Source organism: Spea bombifrons, chromosome 1 (genome assembly GCF_027358695.1).
Source record: "Spea bombifrons isolate aSpeBom1 chromosome 1, aSpeBom1.2.pri, whole genome shotgun sequence".
Classification (NCBI taxonomy): domain Eukaryota; kingdom Metazoa; phylum Chordata; class Amphibia; order Anura; family Pelobatidae; genus Spea; species Spea bombifrons.
The window spans coordinates 52,643,169-52,664,280 of NC_071087.1; the positions used below are offsets into that span (position 1 = coordinate 52,643,169).

Below are 21,112 nucleotides of genomic sequence, written 5' to 3' on the forward strand. Positions count from 1 at the left end.
CCGGCATTCCAGTCAGTACAGATTGGCTGGTAACATAAAGCACATTTTATTTTTTTAACCACAGATGACAGTGTACCACAATTAGGCTGCCTGCACGTGTACTAATTAATGAAAGCATTTACAGTGTTTATCTGATGTTTCATGCCATTACTACATGGGTTTCATTGTAAATTTGTCAAACGTGACCTCTATATATTATTTGTCTAGTACAGAAAAAGTAGAAATAAAAATGTTCAAGATTTTCCAACAGTGGGTATTTACAAGTTTGAGACAAATAGCTGGATTCTTCCTGAAAGAAAAGAAGGACTGAATGACATAAAAAGAGGGAAAAAGTAAACCTGCAACAGATTTTTTTTTGTTAAAAAGGTTTTTAATAACCAATACACCAGAAATACAGAGAAAAAGATTCATGATGCACGGATGACAAAGACATTGCCGCTTCCTTCTCTCTTTTTTGGTTAATTAAATTATAAAAATAGAAACTGGTTTCTTGAATTGTAGACAATGGGTACATTTTACATTGAGTATTAAAGTGCATGTTTGCGTGTAAAATCTGTTTTATTTCTCACTCCAAACTGAAGCCCTCGTAGTGATCGATTGCTTGGTTTAGTTTGATCCGGAGAGTTTCTACGTTTGTGTACTTGGGCAGGCCCAAAAGATTGTAGCATGTATGAGCCACCGGTAGATGATCCTCCCCGCTGGGCACCGACTGGATGATTATTCGGAGGCTTGACATTCCGTAAATAGGAATACGATCGCTGCCAGTTAGAAATACTGAGCAAAAAAAAAGCAAATTAATTAGTAAACATAAGATAAAATACACTTCTGTTTATAATAAGCCTGTTAAAGTCCAGGGATTCATAGACCTCTTTATGTGAAATGCGTGGGACACACAACGGTCCATATTCAGTAAACTAGAGCAATCCAAAGTGACTACAAGGTTGCAATCATTATAGATGGTGGAATATTTCTGCTGCTTGCCCCACATTTTTCACTTGGCCGCATAATTTTTTTTGCTTTTCCTGTATAAATATGACCCTCTATATTTTCTTACACAGAAACTTCTTTTTCTTCTCCAAAGGTAATGCGTGAAAGGTCTCCCAAAACATTCTCACTGTAGGGTGCATAGCTGAGTATTCTCCTTTGTAGCTCGCGCTCTATGAATAATACAGACATCATAAAACAATGATTATTGTTACATGTCAACAATTTAATGACACAACAGATGTCACAACCTTGAGTGCAGTCTCTATGAATCCAGCAAATACAAGAGATGCTTATCGTCTAGTCTGAGATCACAACCTCTTTTCATGGCATTTCTTTTTATGATTTTAAAATCAGGTAGCCTTACATTCGGTCTGTGATGTGATGCAGAAAGCCCCAGAAAATAAAACTTTCCCAAGTACTTTCTGACAGTAATAGGTCCACTCTTGCCGACTGTAATATGTGACTGCAGTAGGAGCTTTTTACAGGCTGCGCATAGTGGAGTCCGTCTTTGTCTCTGCAAATGCCACTACTCCAGGAGAAGGGCCACGTGCACCAAGGGTCCCCATCTGGACTCCCACACAACCCAGCACAAGATGTAATGTATTTGTGCTGTGCAGTGCAAACACATACTTATACTGCAACAAGTTACTAGCAACTGGTGGCCCCTTACCACCAGGGGCCCTAGGGCAAGTGTGCCATTTGCTCCATGGTTAACCTGCTCCTGAGCACGGTCCACAGGACTGGCACTGATAACCTGTTAACCGATTATTACTGCATAAACCCAACGATGCCATACGCCCTGACATTGCCGAGTTTACCTCCTCCAGCTCCTGCCAGTTGTAGTCACTGCTCCCAACCACCATGGCCCTCAGTTCCGACGGCTGGAAAAGCTCCAGCACTTTACTCCCGCATACTTTCAGGAAGCCTGTTGAAAATGCCTCATACCATTCCTGCACGGACAGGTTAAACACATAGTTCACGTAGGCATCTACAAACTCCTTCCTGTAAAAGAAAAAAGTGGAAATAGTATTTTATGATTTTTATAGCAAAATAACACAATGCATAGGTTCCAGCCTGCACCTAATTTAGGCTGTTGGCATGCGAGCCTGTCCTGTAAACCTGCGCTAAAAATGATAAACAAATTTGGGACTGAATGTGAATCTTACCTGTTGTCTTTTCTCACAGTCATCTGGTCTCCTCCAGGGACTAAAGGTTTCGTTTCTGTCAGTCCATAGCTCTCTCTACAAATCTACAAAAAATTAGTATAAATATATTTTTTCCATTCAAATAGGTGAAAACATTAACAGATCTTTAGTTCAGGATAGGAAGAAAAACAACGTAACACTCAATGTAAGTCTATTGCCCCCCGCTATAATCAAAGAGTCCTTAACAAACCAACACTATCCTGTGACCAGGCCTATACATACAACACACATGACATGACACATACTATTAGAACATTACACAGTATGATACTGGCTAATTTGAAAACTGTGGGCATGTGTAGGAGTCTCATGAAAGAGCTGCTATACTGCATACAAGCATCCTAAAACGAGAGTGAAATTACTGAAAACTTACTGTAAAATTTAGGCAGAAAGTGTCTTCCACATCTTCTCCAGGGTAGTCCAAGAGTTCTTGAAGGCTCCTGTAGGAAGAAGAGGAGTAATCATTACTTATATACTTCTATGTCATGTAAATATTTGGTACAATATACCATTTGTGTCGGCTTACATTTTGGTTGCCTATAGCGCACCTTAGAACACTGCAAAACCTGTGGCGATGACCACTTTGTACAAATTGCATATTTTTATACAATTGATTAATATGCATTTATTCGTGATCTATTATATAGAGCCCAGAAGTTCCCAGGTATGGTGATCACCAAGCAGAAGGAAAAACTACAAGATCATGCACAGGTCAACACTACCTATGCTGTAAAATGTTAATCTAAGCATGAGAGAGCAGGGCCCAGTTTTTATATAACTTTAATAACTATTTTTAATAATATATTAAATAATAATAAAAAGGAGTTTTCATGTGACAAATCAAATACATTAGCTGATAAAACATGACATGTTGCACAAAGTGTCCACTAGAGGGCGCACTTGCACACACTACGGTAGGAAGCAGTGGCAGTTTGTTCGTCTTCTGTATTCTGAACATGTAGTGATTGCTATTCATTTCATCATGAAAAGCAGTTTAAACCATATTTATAATACAAGCAAAGAGAGACTGCTTGGTATAAACACTGAATAAAGAATCATGGCATACACATACAGACGGAAAAAGGAATCGTGTGAAAATGATTTAATAACTTTTCAATGCAAAAATACATGATTAAGTCTACTTTGGTGATCAGCAGATCCACTGGCAAGGAGTGATTATGAACAAAGTGAGATGTTATCGTCTGGATTACTGACTGGTGCACATAATGCAGTCTGCCATGGTCTCTGACAATAGCACTGCTCCAGGAGAGGGGCCCCATGCCCCAAAGTGGCCCCCATTGATGCACTGTATTCATGCTGTGGTGTGTAGACACATATATAAGATTAAACTGAGGGAACTAAGCAGCAAGTGGGGACCCCTTCCCACCAGGAACTCAGAAAATGACAGCCATGCTTGGTACAGCTAATGACATGACCTCCTGAGATGCAACATATACTTGTTAACAAGCTTAATGGGAAACCGATAGTTAAGACTTGCAACCCTTATTTACTTAAAAAAAAAAAAAAATAAAAAAAAAAAAGGGTATGCAAATGGGTGGTCCAGGGTGCAAAACACGGCAGTTTTGGATCAGTGTTCATTAAATCTGTACTCAACTCACATCCAACATTCTAGGTGTTTAGGATCTCCTTACTTAACCACAGGTGGCTTTGTGAAGCTAATGTAAATAATCTGTATTCTGTACTAGTTGACAGAGAGTATAAATAAATGCACAGTTTACCTTCCTTCAGTGGGTGACAGCTCCTTAAGATCCTCTAAAGTTGCCGGGACATTGAGTAACTTCTTATACAGCACCAAGGGGAAGTGCAGGTCCACTACTGTGAAGTTATAGATTGCTAACCCACACATCACACCGATGAGATGGAACCAGTTGTGCTCCACAAAACACTGCCAGGAATAAAGAAAGACACATTAAAGGAACAATTATTAATTCAATTATTAATATTCCATTTAGACGAAACATTAATTGTATTCTCTAATCTCTCGAGCAAATAAGCCTTAGCAGAAATAATTTTATTATTTCTTCTAAATGTTTTATTACATAAAATACAGGAGCCTTTGGTAATAAACTATCAGTGCCTGCTTTTGCGTAATGTGACAAGTGTTCTTGGCAGAAAATTAATTTTATATTACAATTGCTTCCTGGGAATGTATACAATATGTAACAAATAATTACATTTTGTATTATTTTTTATGGGTAGTGCTGACAATTCACCTGTAGCAGTACATTGCATAAAACTGATCATACATCAGTAGTTGAGGATTTAATGAAGAGATTCCTTCAATTGCTGAATATCAGCAATGGGAAATGAATGTCCATATTTTAAGTTGAGATTGTTCAGATAGCATAATACTGTGATGCTCAAAAGAACAACACCTGTCCAGCCATCCGGTTATAACCTAGATGTAGCTCTAATGCTGACTTACTATGTCTGAAAACCAGAGCAGGTTGGATTCTTTGAAGACAGTGAACATCCCGTAGATGGGATTCAGGAGTTCTTTGAGGAGCAACAGGAAGAATTCTTTAGTGACACCTCCAACATCCACAGCCTCTTCTCCATCAAATATCACCTACACGATAATATACATTAAAATTCAGCTTCTCTGTTGCTGTAGAATACAACCAGCCCGGAAAACATCTATTACAGAGGTGAAGGGAAAAAAAGAGAAGAACCCCCCCCAAAAAATGGTTTTTTTACCTTCAAAGGTTTCTTTAAGTCTATATCAGAGTATATACTGAGCTCTCGCAACGCATCAGCCACCAGGCAGGACCTGCGCACGTGCAGCACCAGGAAGGGGTTTTTGGCCAGCGTTGGCTCCAAGGTCAGCAGCATAAACATATTCTGCAGGTTAGCTCCATGAATGGCTATCTATGTAATAAAAGGGTGACACATGCAACCTCATTAGGGTACAACCAAAACATTCAGGAGTCACTTTTATCTTAAAAGGCAAGTCTAATGAAAACAAATGTGTCTTTAATACAGAGTTGTTTTCTCATCTTGCTCCCATATATTATATTATAGAGCTTTAAGGTAATGCTAATTAAATACCTGACCGTGTTAATGAAGTCCCTTTCCCATAGACCTTACTTAGCCAGAGGATCGCCTTTGGTGATGAGGACTGAGACATTATATTGTTCACCAGAACGCAGTATGCTAGTTGTATGTTACATTGTATTATTAAGAGGGTAGCAGAAGCAGAATTACTCTATCCACACACCACCAGAAATCTTAGACTTGTAGTGCTACCTCCACCACTGCAGGGGATTGTGGGTAGGTATATGCCTCTTTGCCTCTACATCTACTTTAAAGACAGACCTCTTGGAGCAAATGAACGCTGTACTAGACAGCCTTTAAACAGAGCTCGGGACTGACGTGCAAAAGCCAGAGCACCACTCATGTAATAACTGGATTATTCAAACTGACTTAATTGGTTCTCTCTCCGTTATTCAAACCTTTTAGATAACTCTAGAAATGTCTCCAGATATAGCTAGCCAGTTACTAAATATGGGATAAGCAATGTGTTGCCTTCTAGAACTTAAAGGGTTAATCAACCTTTTGTAGCTTTAATTACATTAGAGGCACGTGTGCCCCTGCCAATAGTCACAAGCTTTCCACTACATCTTGGTTTCAGCACATTTTTCATTTTCCAGCCAAAACTTTAATATTCTTAGAGGATACTTTCTAAGAAACAGTCAGGTGAGATGGAGGCTATCAGGGTTTAACCCCAAGCTCTCGTACTAGGGCTGAATATATTGCAACTACACATAGTGGCGCCATCTGGGGTGACCACATCAGCCATGTTTTTCAGGACACATATGATTTGTACATATTGCTGACCTGCCTAGATAAAGTCCTGCCCTGCAGTATGGAAGATGAACTGAGTAATTGGTTCCCTCTAATGAGTCTATACACCCTGCATACTGCAGGGCAGCACTTTACATGTTGGCTCATTGATGCCTGAGAACAAAGGACAACACGAGGTGGATCTCTAGTTCTATGAGAAGTATCTTTTCATACCTGCATCTGCAACTCTGCATCTGTCTGTAGCATTTTGGTCTTAGCTTGGGCATCAAACACAAATGGGTAAGAACAGAGAGTAACAGAATCCTGAAAAAATATAGCACCCCCTCTGTTAATTTAATAATTAACTGTTATTAAACATTCACATTACACATGGTGATTAAAATTAGAACAGAATATCAATTACCTGCATGATAGAGGGACGAACTTTCTGTACAAATTAAAAGAAAGGGAAAATTAAAGACAGGTGAATAATAAGTATCGGTGATTTAGCACGGATACAACTTCATGAGCATGAGTTCATGCGTGAAAGGAAGGAAAGATAACTTTCTTTTCTAAGGATTGCATTTACTTTGTGCTGATGGAAGGTCCTGCAGCACAGATCTCCATGATCCTCTCAATGATTTGGCCTTATTTTGCATGGATGAGGTCAGAGATCTCGAGACTTACTAAGCCTCTCATAGTGCTGACCTGGGCCTAGGCATTAGTACACACTACTCGAGGCATACAATGGAGATTATATATATATATATATATATATATATATATATATCTCTCTATATATATATATATATATATACACACACAAACCAAAGGGAGCGGCTGCACACTCAGAAATATTGTTAATATACACAGGCACTTGTCTTGAGACAAGTGTGTATATACACACACACACACAAACTGTGTATATAATTCAACCCCATTGCTCGTATTCTCTCCACTTCCTCAGTTGCTCTTACCAGCCCATTTGACACACAACCACCCCTAGTAAAATAAAAACCAAATTCCACAAGCTGGGATGCACGTAATATTGTAATATCTTACCAATCCCGCTTGGTTTAAGAACCACGTAAGGTAATCTTCTTGAATATCCACTAAAGTGGAGATTTCAGGGATGTAGAATTTCTCATGTTCTACATGTCGAGCATTTACGTTGACCTGGAGAGATAAATGCAATCACTATTACCTCCACCCCTTTCACATCCACATTTTTAGCCTACAACAGATTTATCTTATAGGGGACCTTTTGCATACACAAACGCTGTAAGGGCACCCCCACCAGCAGGTGCTGATTACGCTGTAATAAAACACTGATAAAATATTTATCCATGCACTCCACATGATCACACTTACTATTTTTATTTAATGACAACGGCTACTTCCTACTTAGGGGACTGTTCACAAGCAGATGTGTCTAGGCAATAACTTGGAACTGAGAGGACCCTGCAGAGTTCATCATAATATGAACTATTTTTTTTTCTTTTGTTTACCTTATGAAACAGTTCAATCGCACCACCTTTGGCTTCTTAGAGAAATCACTGGTAGAAAACACTCCCACTGAAATCAATGGGAATGTTTCCATGGAACGCTTGCATGAGAGGCATCTTTTGCAAGCTAAGAAGCCAGGGGTTGGGTAATAGTGCAAAAGTAAAGGGGGGGGATCGGATGAGTTCCTCTATGTTTTGGCATGGGGAAAACCAAAAGTGAAAACTCAACCAAAGCATATTATGGATGGAGTGTCCATTTGAATTCCCAAGTGCCACTGTGGTACCTAAAACTTGCCTGTGGTATAAAAGACCCCCGAAAGTCTATTCTGAATACAATGTGAACAATAAGGAATTAAACCATTGTGATTTTGCAGATGAACATATAAATACCTTGTGCAGCTTCTCTAGAAGTCTGAGAGCAGCAGTGATATAGCTTGTGAACAACATAGGGATCAGTAAGGTCTTCTTTCCATTTAGCAGATAAACCACTGTGCCTTTATATAGGTCTACTAACTTGAAGAAGTAATCGGGGCAAACCCGAGACCACCAGTTATCTGAAAGAAGTGGATTATATATAAAGAGCAGTTCTGGTGCAAACTGCTAACAATGATGACAAAACAAGCAACAAACAAATTTGTAAACAATTTGGTAATTGTACTCCTTACCCAAAACTTTGCTTGGATTGGTGTCTAGTCGTAGGATTGCCATGGCTAATGGAAGTGTTAGTGTGATATAGTATTTGGAGTCCTGAAGCAAAGGGAATTCTGGAAGGATGAGGTAGATTCTCATTGCTTCCACATCAGGAGGAGAGCTGGATAGTTGTGGTATTAGAAAGCTCTCAAACCCTTTCACAATCTGAAAGGGAGGTATCAGTCACAATTCACAATATGTCACCTTTGTCAATCTCAGATATGTCTACAGATTGTATACAAGTCCTCTACAGTGACATCAGCATGCATAGGGTCAACAGTTATAGTACTATCTATATTCATTTGAGAACATAATTTCTTACATTATGTCTCCTGCCAGGGAACTAACGTATTTTCTCAATTATAAGACGACCACACAAATTTTGAATATTAATTTAGAAAAAAAGAAAAAGCCTGTATATAAGACTACCATATAGGTAAAAAGTTTTATTAGTAAATATTAATTCACACGTAAACTATTTTTTCATACTTAATAAAAAATATGATTGATGTGTTTATTTCCTTTTATTTGCCAGCCAGTCCCCCAGTTATGTACATCTGCCCAAAGCTTGCTACTCTGCCCCCCAGATATGCCTTATACTCTTCTATATGCCACTCTGTCTCCTTGATATACCAAATACCACCTTTATGCCACTCTGCCACACTGATTTACATTATACCCCCTATATGCCACTCTGCCCCCAGATATGCCTTATACCCGCTATATGCCACTCTGCCTCCCTGGTATGCCCCCCTCGACTTACTGATGCATCCCTAGACTTGCCCAGTGCTCCAGAATCCCTAGTGTCAAGTGGGGGCAGCCGGTGGATGTCTGCGCAATGCGAGCAGAAAACCTCCGCTCCTACCCAGGACTTCCACCGGGGCTTCTATGACTGAGCACCAGAAGGTCACGTGCTGGCAGGAGCGGAGGTTGTCTGAACGCATCGCACAGATGTCCATCGGCTGCCAGAGAGGAGGATCCAGGTCCCCTGCAGCGCTGCAGGAGATCTGGATCTTAGTCTTGTAGTCAGACCTCTATTTGAGGTCTGATTAGAAGACAACCTCAAATATAATATGAGGGGTATTTTTTTTAGAGCATTTGCTCTGAAAAAAACCTTGTCTTATAATCGAGCAAATACGGTAATAATAGCCTCTGTTTCATGTGACTTCCTCAGCTTTGCATTCTTACGCCATATGTTTTCTCTCTTAACATGTTACCTGACTAATGATCTGGAGTGGGACTTACCTGCTCTAGCAGTCTGGAATGATGGGCGCTCATCAGCTTCTCAAACAGCACTTTGATGGAGCTCATGTCAATACCAGGAATCTTTGGGCTTGTTTTAAAATGTTCATCATTCCTACAATAGTTAAGCATCATTAGCATTGCTTAGGTGCAACCTGACAAGTATTGTTGCCCTGAAGGCCCTGGTAAACAACTTTTATTCCAAACTATTTCTTCAAGATTATGGACCTATATAATGTTATCTTGTTCTAAGCCATATAAGTAGTAGACATAAGGTAGATGAGGGTAAACAAATTCTATCTGCTCATGCAACCTGCAATTTTATTAATGGCATATTCTTGAATTCTGACCTAGCAATAGAAATTCATCTTTACCTGTAAATCAGTTACTGTAACAATATAAACTCTCCCATCACACCCAAACTGGAAGAGTACATAATTCTATTGACAATAAGATCTTCTGTGGTTCTAAAAGAGTGAATGTATTGTTATTTCTTTTAAACACCTCCTATGGAAAGCCTTATGTCCTCAAACACAGTGCCTTCTAAGTTCTTCTATTATTAATATTCGCAGATAAGCAGGGACAGGCACCAACATTGCTCATGGTGGACATTTACTAGGGGCTCTGGTGGGCAGTTTAATGATGTTCTATGGACCTTACAAACCATGCTATGGACACCGGTGCCCTTCTATGGACACTTTGCCTATCCCTGTAGATCACAACTAGCTTTCTCATAAAACCAACTAGGCAGATCCACAGACTGCCTGTTTTTAGGTTTGCAGTAAGAGGCTAGTAATCCTTCATCCCAAATTGTGCTGCATCCCACAAACTTGTCTAATTATTTATTCGGCTCTTGTTCAGCCGGTGGAAAATCTACAGCAACATACATTGTGGTGGACATTACATTAAATAAAAAAAAATAAAATCCTATAGGGATCAATGATATCCGCAAGCCAAGGACACTGGAGGCCTTGTATATAGACTTTGTCTACCCATTCCCACAATTCACTGGTTTTATTTCTTAGGCCAAAAATATGCCTGGTTTCTTTTTGTTTCCTTTCAGAAGGGTAATCTCAGACTAGTGACATTCTGGTGAACTTCCCAGGGTTGGGAATTCTCATTCTCTTGCTGTTTTAGTTAGGTGTGCAGGACTAGCAATGCATTTGGGTGAGCCTAGCAGTAAAGTAGTAAATGTCTCCATCATGAAGGCCTGAGCTAGCCCTGGATAATGAATGACTCAATGTATAAGAAGAAATGTAACTATACATTGTACAGGGTCAAACAAGCTCTTCCTGAAATATAAGCTCATAAGGGTTGGAACTTCATAATGTAAAGTCAAGGGTTAAAACATAACTCCACCGCAAGCTCTCCTGTCAACGATGTATAGGGTGTTATGCAGTTATCCTGCTTTATTACTAAATACATAGTCATAATGTCAATTTAGTTAATTGTAATACCTTTTTTCCAGGAAGCTCCCATTCCAGCAGGAAGAGGATGACAAAGTTTGGACAAGGCAACTGAAAAATAAACAAAAGTGGAACATGGCCAAAACCATTAGAGCAATCAAACAATCCAATATTATGCAGCAAGCAGAACTGTGAGGTTACAATCATTATTATTTAATTGTCATATGTGGAGTAACTTGCAGAAGATTTTATATTGTGAGAAATGACACACCTTGTACAGAGTTTCACTTTATCTACCACTGGAAACAACTGTGAACCAACCATTAATAGAAGTAATCAAAGTTCAATAAAAACAGATATACCAGAAACCTGATGAAGTGTTTTCAATTCTTAAAATGGCCTCTTCTCTTATGATCATCTCAACTTGTAAAATAAAAATGCATTTGTAACAATATGATCCAATAATTGATATGCTCCACCTACATCTACTTCATTTAGGAGCCTCTTAAACAGTTACATAAGAATAAAAAGTATACACTTGGCAAGCAACACTATTTATATACATTATAATGATAGCAATATTAAGAAATGGAATAAACATCCATTAGGACTGACTTTTGTTTGTTTCTTGAAGAGGATATCTCATTGCTCTTCAAAGCTTGCACTCTATTACAACACACATATAATTATTTCAAATATTAAGTTATAGCAGTTTCCCCACATTTCCAGAGCAGGTATATCAAAAATGATCAATCCTTCTGATGGCAGTATGTATGTGGGTATATCACCAGACCTGTCCACTTTGGTAATAACTATAGCAGAACCGAATGGGAGAGCAAAAAAAAAAAAATCTTCAAAACAAACATTACAAAATTGGCATTCATATGGAGTTGCTCTTCATTTGAGGCTATAACAGTCGCCACTCATCTGGAAAGGGTTTCCACAAGATTTTGGAGTGTGTCTGTGGGAATTTGTGAGGTCAGGCACTGATGTTGGATGAGAAAGCCTGGCTCACAATTAACGTTCCAATTTATCATAAACGTCTTCGATGGGCTCTGGTTGGGCCACTTGAGCTCCTCTGCACTTGCGTTCCTCATGCTGGAACAGAAAAGAACCTTCCACAAACTAGTGACACACAGTTTGATGCACCAATTGTCTGAAAGGTTTTTGTTTGTTGTAGCAGTAACACTACTGGTGGCCTAATTCAAATCCTGAAAAACAGCCCAATACCATTATCCCTTCTCCACCAAACTTTACAGTAATCATTATGTATTCTAGTAGGTAGCATTCTCCTGGTGTCCGTCAAACCCAGATCCTTCCATCAAGCTTCCAGATAGCGAAGCGTGGTTTACCACTCCAGAGAAAACATTTCCACTGCTCCAGAGCCCAGTGACGCAGGCTTTACACCACTCCTGACGCTTGGCATCGCGCATAGTGATCTTTGACTTGTGTGCAACTGTTCGCCCATTTTGTGAAGTTTCAGATGCACATAGCTTGTGCTGGTGTTGCCTCCAGAGGCAGTTTGAAACTCTGTATGGATTTTTACTTGCTACATGTATCAGCACCTGGTGGCTTCACACTGTGAGTGTGAGTGGTCTACGGTTTTGTGTTGTTACTCCTAGATACTTTCAATTCACGGTAATAGCACTTACAATGAACCAGGGCAGATTTAGCAGGGAAGAACTTTCATGAACTGACTTGTGCCAAATGTGGCATCTTATGGCAGAGCCACAATTAAAAAGTCACTGATCTTTTTAGTACAATCTATGGAGATGGCTGTCTATGTGCTTTTATACACCTGTTAGCAATGAGTATGGCTGAAATACCTAAACTCAACATTTAGGAGGGGGTGTACTTTTGGTTATATAGTGTACCTTACTAATGTTAACATATAGATGTTCATGCTTTTTTGTTTAATGTCAGATAAGTCTACCACAATAAACAATAACACTGTATCGGGAAGCAAATTCAGTTGCAATATGTAAAGCTTTCCATTTTAGTAAGTTATCATGCTACAGATCCAGGACAAACATACTTAATAGTATTGGAGTTACTATTATCCAGTAGCTTCTGTCTCCAGACATCAACTGTTTCCTCATTTATCTGACTGGGGTAATTCCTGTTGTTGCAGGAACGAAAATCATCTGCAGGTTGAGCGTTCTGAAGAATTAAAGAAAGTATTAAAAATGGTCTTAATTTTAAAACAGTGTATACCTAAATGGGAAATGCCATATAATTAAGAAGCTGAAATCAATCATATGAAATGTAGAATCAGAAATTACCCATTGGTATTGAATCAATTATTAAGTCCATAAATAAAAGAAAACACAAGAATAATTTTAAATTTGTACAAGAAATGCTATTAGTCATTACAATAAAAAAAACATCTCTTGTGTTCCTTGTTCCCTGTCCTTTGTTGTGTTCTGTCCCAGGTATGTCCTGTCTTCCTATTCCTTGTCCTGTCCCCCTTGCTCGCTATGTTTCAGCTCTTACTCTTCTTAGTTTCTGTACTCCCAGCCTGCAGCATCCTGCACATGATTCTAGTGCTATGTCTCATGCCTGCTTCAGGGTGCCTGCAGGATATCACTTTGTTTTGTTCTGGAGAACATCGGCTGCTATGTCAGGGCGCTGGTATGTGACTGCACAACCCTAGGTGCTCAACACTCGGGTGAGTGCAGTCGCCCTGCACCAGGCCCTGTCTATCTCCGCTACTGCTCAATAACTCCTGAACACCATCTTTGGGCGCTCTGGGTCATTACAGTCGCCTGTATGGACCCAGTCCCTGACACCATGTGTCGGCAGCTTCATGAAATGGCCTACCATGGCCGAGCAGCTGCACACAAGCCAAAGATCACTATGTGGCACACCGTGCCTGAACTCTGAAGCAGTGCAAACCTGTTCTCTGGTGTGATTAATCACGCTTCACTATCTAAAGGACAAGTCTGGGTTAGTCTGGAGATGTTTTTCAGGGTTTGCGGTAGGCCCCTTGGTCCCGGTGAAAGGTAATGTTAATGCTACAGCATACAAATACATTTAAGGCAATTGTATGACTCAAACTTTGCAGCACCAGTTTGGGGAAGGCCCTTTCCTGTTTGTGTGCGCAAAGTAAGGTCCATAAAGACATGGTTTGAGGAGTTTGGTATGGAGGAACTATAGTGACCTGACCTTAACCCTCTTGAACACCTTTATAATAATTTGGAACCTACTGAGCCAGGCCTTCTCATCCAATATCAGTGTCTGTCCTCACAAATGCTCTTTTGGCTGAATGGTCACAAATTCCCACAGACACACTCCAACATTTTGTGAAAAGCCCTCCCGGAAGGAAGACTGGAGCAACAAATGGGGTGAGGGGAACTCCATATTAACATTCATGGCTTTAGAATGTAATGTCCAACATGTTCTTATACGTGTGATGGTCAATTGTCCACATACTTTTGGTCAAATAGTGTATATCTGAATACTTCAAAACAAACATGAAAAAATTAGACAGAAAAAAAAAGGGGGAATATATCGCCATGCTCACAATATAAATGGTTGGGCACATATGCTAGTGCCAATATATTTTTGAACATCAAGATACATTGGAAATAGGTTAACAATGTAAATATGTCCCTCCCTTTTATTCTCCAATGTTATTCTTGAGAATACATTGGCTTGAAATTGTGTGTTTCTTGGAATAGCGAGATTTTGTCTGATAAAATTGAAATCTCCTAATAAATCTTTTTAGATGTGTTTATTCTGGTCACATTACTTTTATGAGTCCCCATGCAATATTCCCCAGCTCACCTTCACCTCTGAAGAAAGCACAAAGGTTTTATTCCATCCAGAGAAGATGCGCTTGATGATGTTATATGTGGTGGGATCTGTTTGTGTGGAAAAAGAACACAAGTGTTCGGAGATTTTTTACTCCTTACTAATTCTTTCGCATTACTGAATTACAACTGGTATTATATATTGAAGGTTAATTCTGTAGGACATTTTATTTAAGACAGACTCAAAATCAGTTATTGTACTGTTTTTGTTGATGTTCTGTGTTTAATCAAATTGTGTATTTAGTATGTTTTGTATAGCTTTATGTATAAAAAAAAACAAAAAAAACTTAAAAATGAAGTTCCCCCTCAGGTCGAGACCTTGGGGTTTGAGCAACCATGGGATTTACCAATAATCCACTTGGAACCATGGAAGTTGGATTGAGTTGTACTGAGTATTGGTGTGAGGCCTCTAGCTAGAGTACAGCAAGGCGTTTCTCGTGAGCAGTGCAATCAGAAATAATGCTTTGCAACCAGAGGCTCTGGAGTTCAACTCCGACCACAAACCATGACAATAGCAGCATCACCAGTGTCCTACAGTTTCTACCCAGCCATGGAAAAATACAGCCGCAGGGAAAAAGGAAAAAAAATAAGTAGAATGTGCAGTTCCTGGCCTTCTCTGTGGCTCAACACTTCACGCCTCTCACTGGAAGTGCATTTGGTTTTATAGATAATCTAGTGCCACGTTATATATGACATAAGCAAATGTCTGCTGTAGCTTGATAATGAAGTGCTAGTCACCGCTCAAGGACACTGATCAGAGCAGAGATAGGAATCGGGCCGTGTTTATAAAATATTAAACAATAAGTATGAACAATTCTCTGGTTTCCATGACAACTGCTCCATATTTAGACCATTACCCCTGTCATTAAGGCCCACTTATAATAATAATACTTTAACTTTCACCAGTTTAAATTAATCAACAGAGCACAAACAACATCCATTATCCCACGTGTTTTGTTAACACCTTTTAAAAGATATTTAAGCAGCAAATGCCAACATCAGGGCTACACATCTCCATTCATCAAGGGCTGCGAATAGGCCAGGAGTTCTGTGTATCCCTGCCAGAAGTAGTTTAATGAATGCTTAATATCATATGAAGAAACTGTGGTCTATTTGCAGTTCTTATGGACTGGAGTTGGGCAGCCCGGTCAACATTTCATTCATTATGTCCTTGAGAAAAAAGCTCCCCTGTTCCAAGTTTTTAAACTTTAAGTTGCCTAAATAAACACGGGATCGTCTTAAACATGCAATATCCTATTAGTCTTTGCTTATTTTTGCTTGAGTGGGTATACAATCAGAAAGAGGTCTGGTATAGGATAATAAATGCAATGCTCTAAAGAAAAAGGACCTTAATCTATATGGGAACAAATGTACTTAAATATTAATGGCCCATATGCTCGGATTATATATTCTCTTAGAATTTCCGGTATTTATGTAAATAATAGTTAAAAAAAAAAAAAATGGTAGTCCCAAGAAAAATAAGCAACGTGTTTCAGTTTGCAAGGAAAAATATATTTGTCCTTATAGTTACTCAAGAGTAAACTGTTTAACACGTCTAGTTATATTTGGAAAAGAATGACTAAGTTATATAACTTGAAGACACATATATAACAAAAAAGGTTTTGTTATCAACTATATATTATCAATAGACAAACATTGTGAATGTCTTATTTAAGAAAGGCTAGATTGGCACTAGGGGAATAGTAGGATGCAAAGTATAACAGATTATACTGTGCAAGGCTAGCTCATGAAACTCATCAGGTGGTGTTTTGTATATGACGTAGACAAGTTGAGGTTTCCCCATAGCCCACAATTTAGCGAATAGACACCTCTGTCTCCTGGGTTCATACTGACCATCCTGAGTTGGTATCTGACCACGGTGTGCAGCCCACTTCCCTTTGACTACAGTGGGACAATTTACATTGCATGTTAGCCCGGTGCCCAGCTGGCCCAGCTCTCCACAACCAAATGCATAGATGATTCCTGAAGAAGGCACAAAAGCAAGGGTGTGATGCCTGAAGACATGAAAAGATGAAAATATATTAGCAAGAGACAACCCGAAAACACACCACTGAAACCCTTTATCATTCTACATTCATTCTTCCTTTAAGATATTCTCGGTCTACAAATCTAGTAATGTGCTCTCATCATATGGTCCCATCAAAGTTTTGGGCAGGCTGCAGTCATCCATTTCAGCCATACTATCGCTTATCCTACCTCAGTTGTATGGTAGGATGACTGTATTCAGTGCAAAATCTGATTAAAAGCCTAACTGGTTAGTTTTTGTCCTCACTCCTTATCATACTACCTGTTGTAAATAATACAATTGCTCATTGCTAATCACCCAGTCGGACACTGGCTAATAAAAGTCTATGCTGGAAGAAACTTCCATTGATTCCCACCAGTGTTTGTATTTATTAGGTGTAAACTCACCTGCCGCATGCAATCTGAGACACCTCACTTCCCATCAGTTCCAGGACCCTTCTGGGATTTATTTCATTATGAAGACTGTCATGTCCAAGCTGCCCATAACTCCCTGCTCCAAATGTGAACAGACCACCAGTCTGTCATTAATTATAAAAAATAAAAAAATAAAACAGAGTAAGCGGACATTTCTGGCTACCAATGGGCTATTTTCAGACATGTTCAGTGAGATCTTTCAGGCAGTTCTAAATGGCTGCTCACCTTTGTGAGGATGGCAGTGTGTCCTTCCCCACAACTGATATACACAACCTTATGGGTTCTCAATGGTTTCACGAGACAAGGAGACTCCCTGACTGTGCGAAAAATAAAACCGTTCAGTGCAATCTGGACAAATATCATATCAATGCAAGGCTACGTTCCGTGGACAACTTCAAAACATACAAAACATCATCATCGTTCTCAGACTCGAGTATTTTTTATTTTTTTTGCCAACTCATGGACGGACTATGAAATCTAAAGACTTGGGTATACCTTTCTCATCATTTAGACCAAGCTGCCCCTCGCTGTTCTTTCCCCATCCAAAAACAGCACCAGAAAGTGACAGTGTAAAGCTGTGATAGCCACCAGCAACGACTTGAGCCAGGGGGATTCCCTCCAGGGACTTCACTCGTTGTGGGCTTGACTGAGAGCCAAATCCGCTGCCCAAACCCAGCTGCCCGTGGTTATTCTGTCCCCATGTATATAGCTGGCCATCTGCAAGGAGAACAAGTGATTATTCTGACAGCAGGTAGCAGGAAAAAGTAAATTATAATTATTTATAACACATTTAATTGTAACAAAAATACTCTACGCAATTGTTTTACATCCCAGGTTTTTAACTTATGCCAATTTCTCTGTTTGGCTATGTTGAAGAAAAACAGTAAATTATTATAATCAAATGTTGACCCAAAACTCAAGGTATAGTGAAATACACCCAGATTCCGTACCATCCGCAAGAGCCAAGCAATGATGGTTACCACAGGAGACCTGCTGAATTTTCTGCTGACTCAACTTCTTGATTAACCTGGAAAATGAGATATGCTTATATTAGATACACCAGTACAAACTACACGCTGCTAGTGCAATGAAGGCCCTTCACCAAATCCCTTAATAATCTGCTTTTAATAAACAACTGATTAAACCTGGGAAATATGGAAAAAAGTTAGGTTTTCCATTATCCAGATTGCTCATCTGTCTCATCAAGCCATGAGATAAAGACTACTAACCAGTTATGTTTACATCAGGTTGACCAACCATTTCGGAACATTAGATTAGAATTAATATATGAACACTGGTGCCTTTTCATGAGCACTGTGCATACTTACAGTATGTTTGGAATATAATAATGTTACACACATAGTTGCGTCACACGGCAAGCAAGGAACGGAAAGCCTGATCTATCCCAAAGTAAGCAGAGAACAGAGGACCCATTTGATCACTCATTGCAAGCAGTAGTGTTTTTTTTGATGTTGCATTTGCAATATCTGCACCTAGGCCACATTTCACAGCTAAATTCCACTGGGTCTCTTTCTGTATAAGATGGAAGGATGTTGGGGTAAGTTTTCTCTCCTTTTTTTAAGCTAGGTGGAAATCAACTGGTAAGTACACATACATTAATTTCAAATAGTACATACGAGAAGATGCTGCAAGTTGAGCAAACATACACCCCCTTCCTCTGGGATTTAGCTCCCTAACATGATTGATCATTAAAATGGTCTCTGAACATACATGTTTGACAGGTATAAAAATCAGAAGGTCTGGGGAAAAAAGGAAAACAATCTATGCTTAATGACAGAAGAAACAGCCAACATTGTTTTGTACTACCTGGAAATTCTACATCTAATTGCATACTGTGACTATATAATTAAAAAGAGCATCTGACGCAAGCATTTTACGGGAGGTAATGCCAATGCTGGCTAACAAGGGAAACACAGACAGGAGCTGTTATTCACAGAGTGAACATACAAAAAGAGTTTTCTCTAAACCAAGAGAAGACAACAAATAGTCCCGATGTAAAACAAATTCAGCCATGATGTTCAAGTGACTTAATGGGCAAATTATAGTTCTTTTTAACGGTTGGAGAGGTACTTGTCACACGCATTTGCACTAAGATGGCTATTTTGTTTTGGAGCAGAATTTTGTGAAAACAGAAGCAGAAGAGTTATTGAATAAATAATTTAGACATGGCCAGCTCTACTTAAAGAGAACACTGGCAATAGAGAAGTACAAAGCTTTCCCTTGCAACATTTAAATGGTTACTTGTAATCAACCCGCACATCACTCTTGCCCTGTTGCCATTTCTGTTCATCAGTAAAGTGCACTGGATGTGGAACACTCCACATGAAAGTACCTTGGTACTGGAATGGAAGCGTCTGTGGTGGAGTGACCCAGTTGTCCTTCGGTGCCTGCTCCCCAGGAAAAGAGTTGACCCTGGTTGGTGAGCGCCAAACTATGAGATTGCCCACAAGCAACATGAATTATATGTTCATCTGCCAGAGCGGTCACATGACCTGAAAATGCACAAGAGGAATGGTAGCAACTAAAGTCTCTATGTCTAAAAAAAACATTTGGCACTTCTAATGTCTTGAAAACATATATTGTTTGCACTGTAGTTATTGCACATTCGGGTAAGAGTCAATAGAGGTACTCTAGCCAACTATATATCTTAAGTGGTATTTGAGGGCTGATGTGGCATATGGATGCCTACGACATCTGGCTAGCCCTTGAGAGGAGGCAGCACATAGGCAAGCCCAAAAGATTGTATTGTTTTAGATTTACAAAAACCTTAGTTACTATATATATATATATATATATATATATATATATATATATATATATATATATATATATATGAGATTACAATGAAAATTGGGTGAGAGAACTCCAACAGTGAAATATTCACTATTTTTAAAAACTATCATCGCATGTATGTTTATATTGCTCCACCTCCAGGCATTTTTTTTTACTTAGTTATTTACTTTGTACAGGATAACCAAGAACTTGAGATTGCACAAGAGATATCAGGACAAGGAAATACGTAGGGCGAGGTTTTTTACTTTCTATACATTCGATCTTATTATGTAAAGCACTTTAAGTATCCAGAAAACAGCCTTGCACAGTGGTCACGAGGGGAAGAAAAATTATTTACAGAGGCCAACTCCTTTGGAGTTTACCAAGGAGGACAACAAGGAAGGACAAAGAGAAACCTGGACCAATCAATATACCGCTGAACATTCATCAAGTGCTGCCTACTGCTTATTGTGTTTGCTTCACCACCACTCCATTCCCATCACCATCTGTCTCCAGTTTCACTTTCCTCTATTATTAGTAGAACAGTTATCTCTCTCCAGCCACCAGCACCTCCACACCATGTCTGTATTGCACCATCATTACTTTCTTCTCCCCTTCTCTCATCCCAAGCACTTTTCAATTTAACCTCCTCCCTTTCTCCCACCTCCCCTCACTCCCAGCAATCTCTCCGCTCACAGAAGTCCTATTTCCACCTCCGCTCACTCTCATATTTCCCCAAATCTTGGCCCTCCTGTGGTGCTCTCTTCCCCATCCTCTCACATTCAACATTCTAGAAACTTCAATAATCTTGTCCTCACTTGGCAAACTAATCACATCCTTTGGCTTTCAATACCACCTGTATGCTGATGACACCCAAATCTATCTATCTATCCTCTCCTGATCTCTCTCCTTCTGTCTTAAATCGTGCAACTACCTTGTTGGGTTGCTTGGGAGACGTGCATTTTTAAACTTGGAATTTTGACATCTGGTCATTCTGCCACCATGTCCTCTTTGGGGCATCCTTGAAGCCAGCAATTTCAGTTTAACCCCATTAAACCATATATGTTTGAAAACTAGACAGCTCAGGGTATTTCAAATGGTGATATTTAAACATGTTCCATGCGCTAATTCTAAAAACAGACCGCTGTTATATTTAATCTGACAGCCCAGGAGCCAACACTTTGGCCCCAGCTGTCAGAGGGAAGACT

At 39.4% G+C, this 21,112-nt stretch overlaps 1 protein-coding gene across 2 annotated transcripts in view; it reads right to left on the reverse strand.

Moving 5' to 3' along the window:
- Positions 1–348: 348 nt before the first annotated feature.
- The window catches only part of HERC3 (HECT and RLD domain containing E3 ubiquitin protein ligase 3), a 29,437-nt gene continuing 8,673 nt past the window's right edge, over positions 349–21,112 (reverse strand). Inside the window, exons 3-25 of one of the 2 annotated variants that reach the window (XM_053461615.1) lie at positions 19,465–19,624; positions 18,062–18,138; positions 17,607–17,828; positions 17,337–17,428; positions 17,085–17,215; positions 16,506–16,666; positions 14,626–14,702; positions 12,875–12,999; positions 10,891–10,950; positions 9,437–9,548; positions 8,167–8,356; positions 7,892–8,055; positions 7,059–7,172; positions 6,421–6,444; positions 6,231–6,320; positions 4,911–5,081; positions 4,639–4,782; positions 3,932–4,098; positions 2,566–2,632; positions 2,154–2,236; positions 1,806–1,989; positions 1,055–1,157; positions 349–774 (exon numbers count right to left, since the gene is read on the reverse strand). In XM_053461615.1, the coding sequence (XP_053317590.1) occupies positions 566–774; positions 1,055–1,157; positions 1,806–1,989; positions 2,154–2,236; positions 2,566–2,632; positions 3,932–4,098; positions 4,639–4,782; positions 4,911–5,081; positions 6,231–6,320; positions 6,421–6,444; positions 7,059–7,172; positions 7,892–8,055; positions 8,167–8,356; positions 9,437–9,548; positions 10,891–10,950; positions 12,875–12,999; positions 14,626–14,702; positions 16,506–16,666; positions 17,085–17,215; positions 17,337–17,428; positions 17,607–17,828; positions 18,062–18,138; positions 19,465–19,624 (2,927 nt within the window). In that variant the 3' untranslated portion in view covers positions 349–565. Of the gene's footprint in view, positions 775–1,054; positions 1,158–1,805; positions 1,990–2,153; positions 2,237–2,565; positions 2,633–3,931; positions 4,099–4,638; positions 4,783–4,910; positions 5,082–6,230; positions 6,321–6,420; positions 6,445–7,058; positions 7,173–7,891; positions 8,056–8,166; positions 8,357–9,436; positions 9,549–10,890; positions 10,951–12,874; positions 13,000–14,625; positions 14,703–15,597; positions 15,710–16,505; positions 16,667–17,084; positions 17,216–17,336; positions 17,429–17,606; positions 17,829–18,061; positions 18,139–19,464; positions 19,625–21,112 lie in introns of those variants that run through there. The other variant, XM_053461614.1, reaches the window with a different exon arrangement.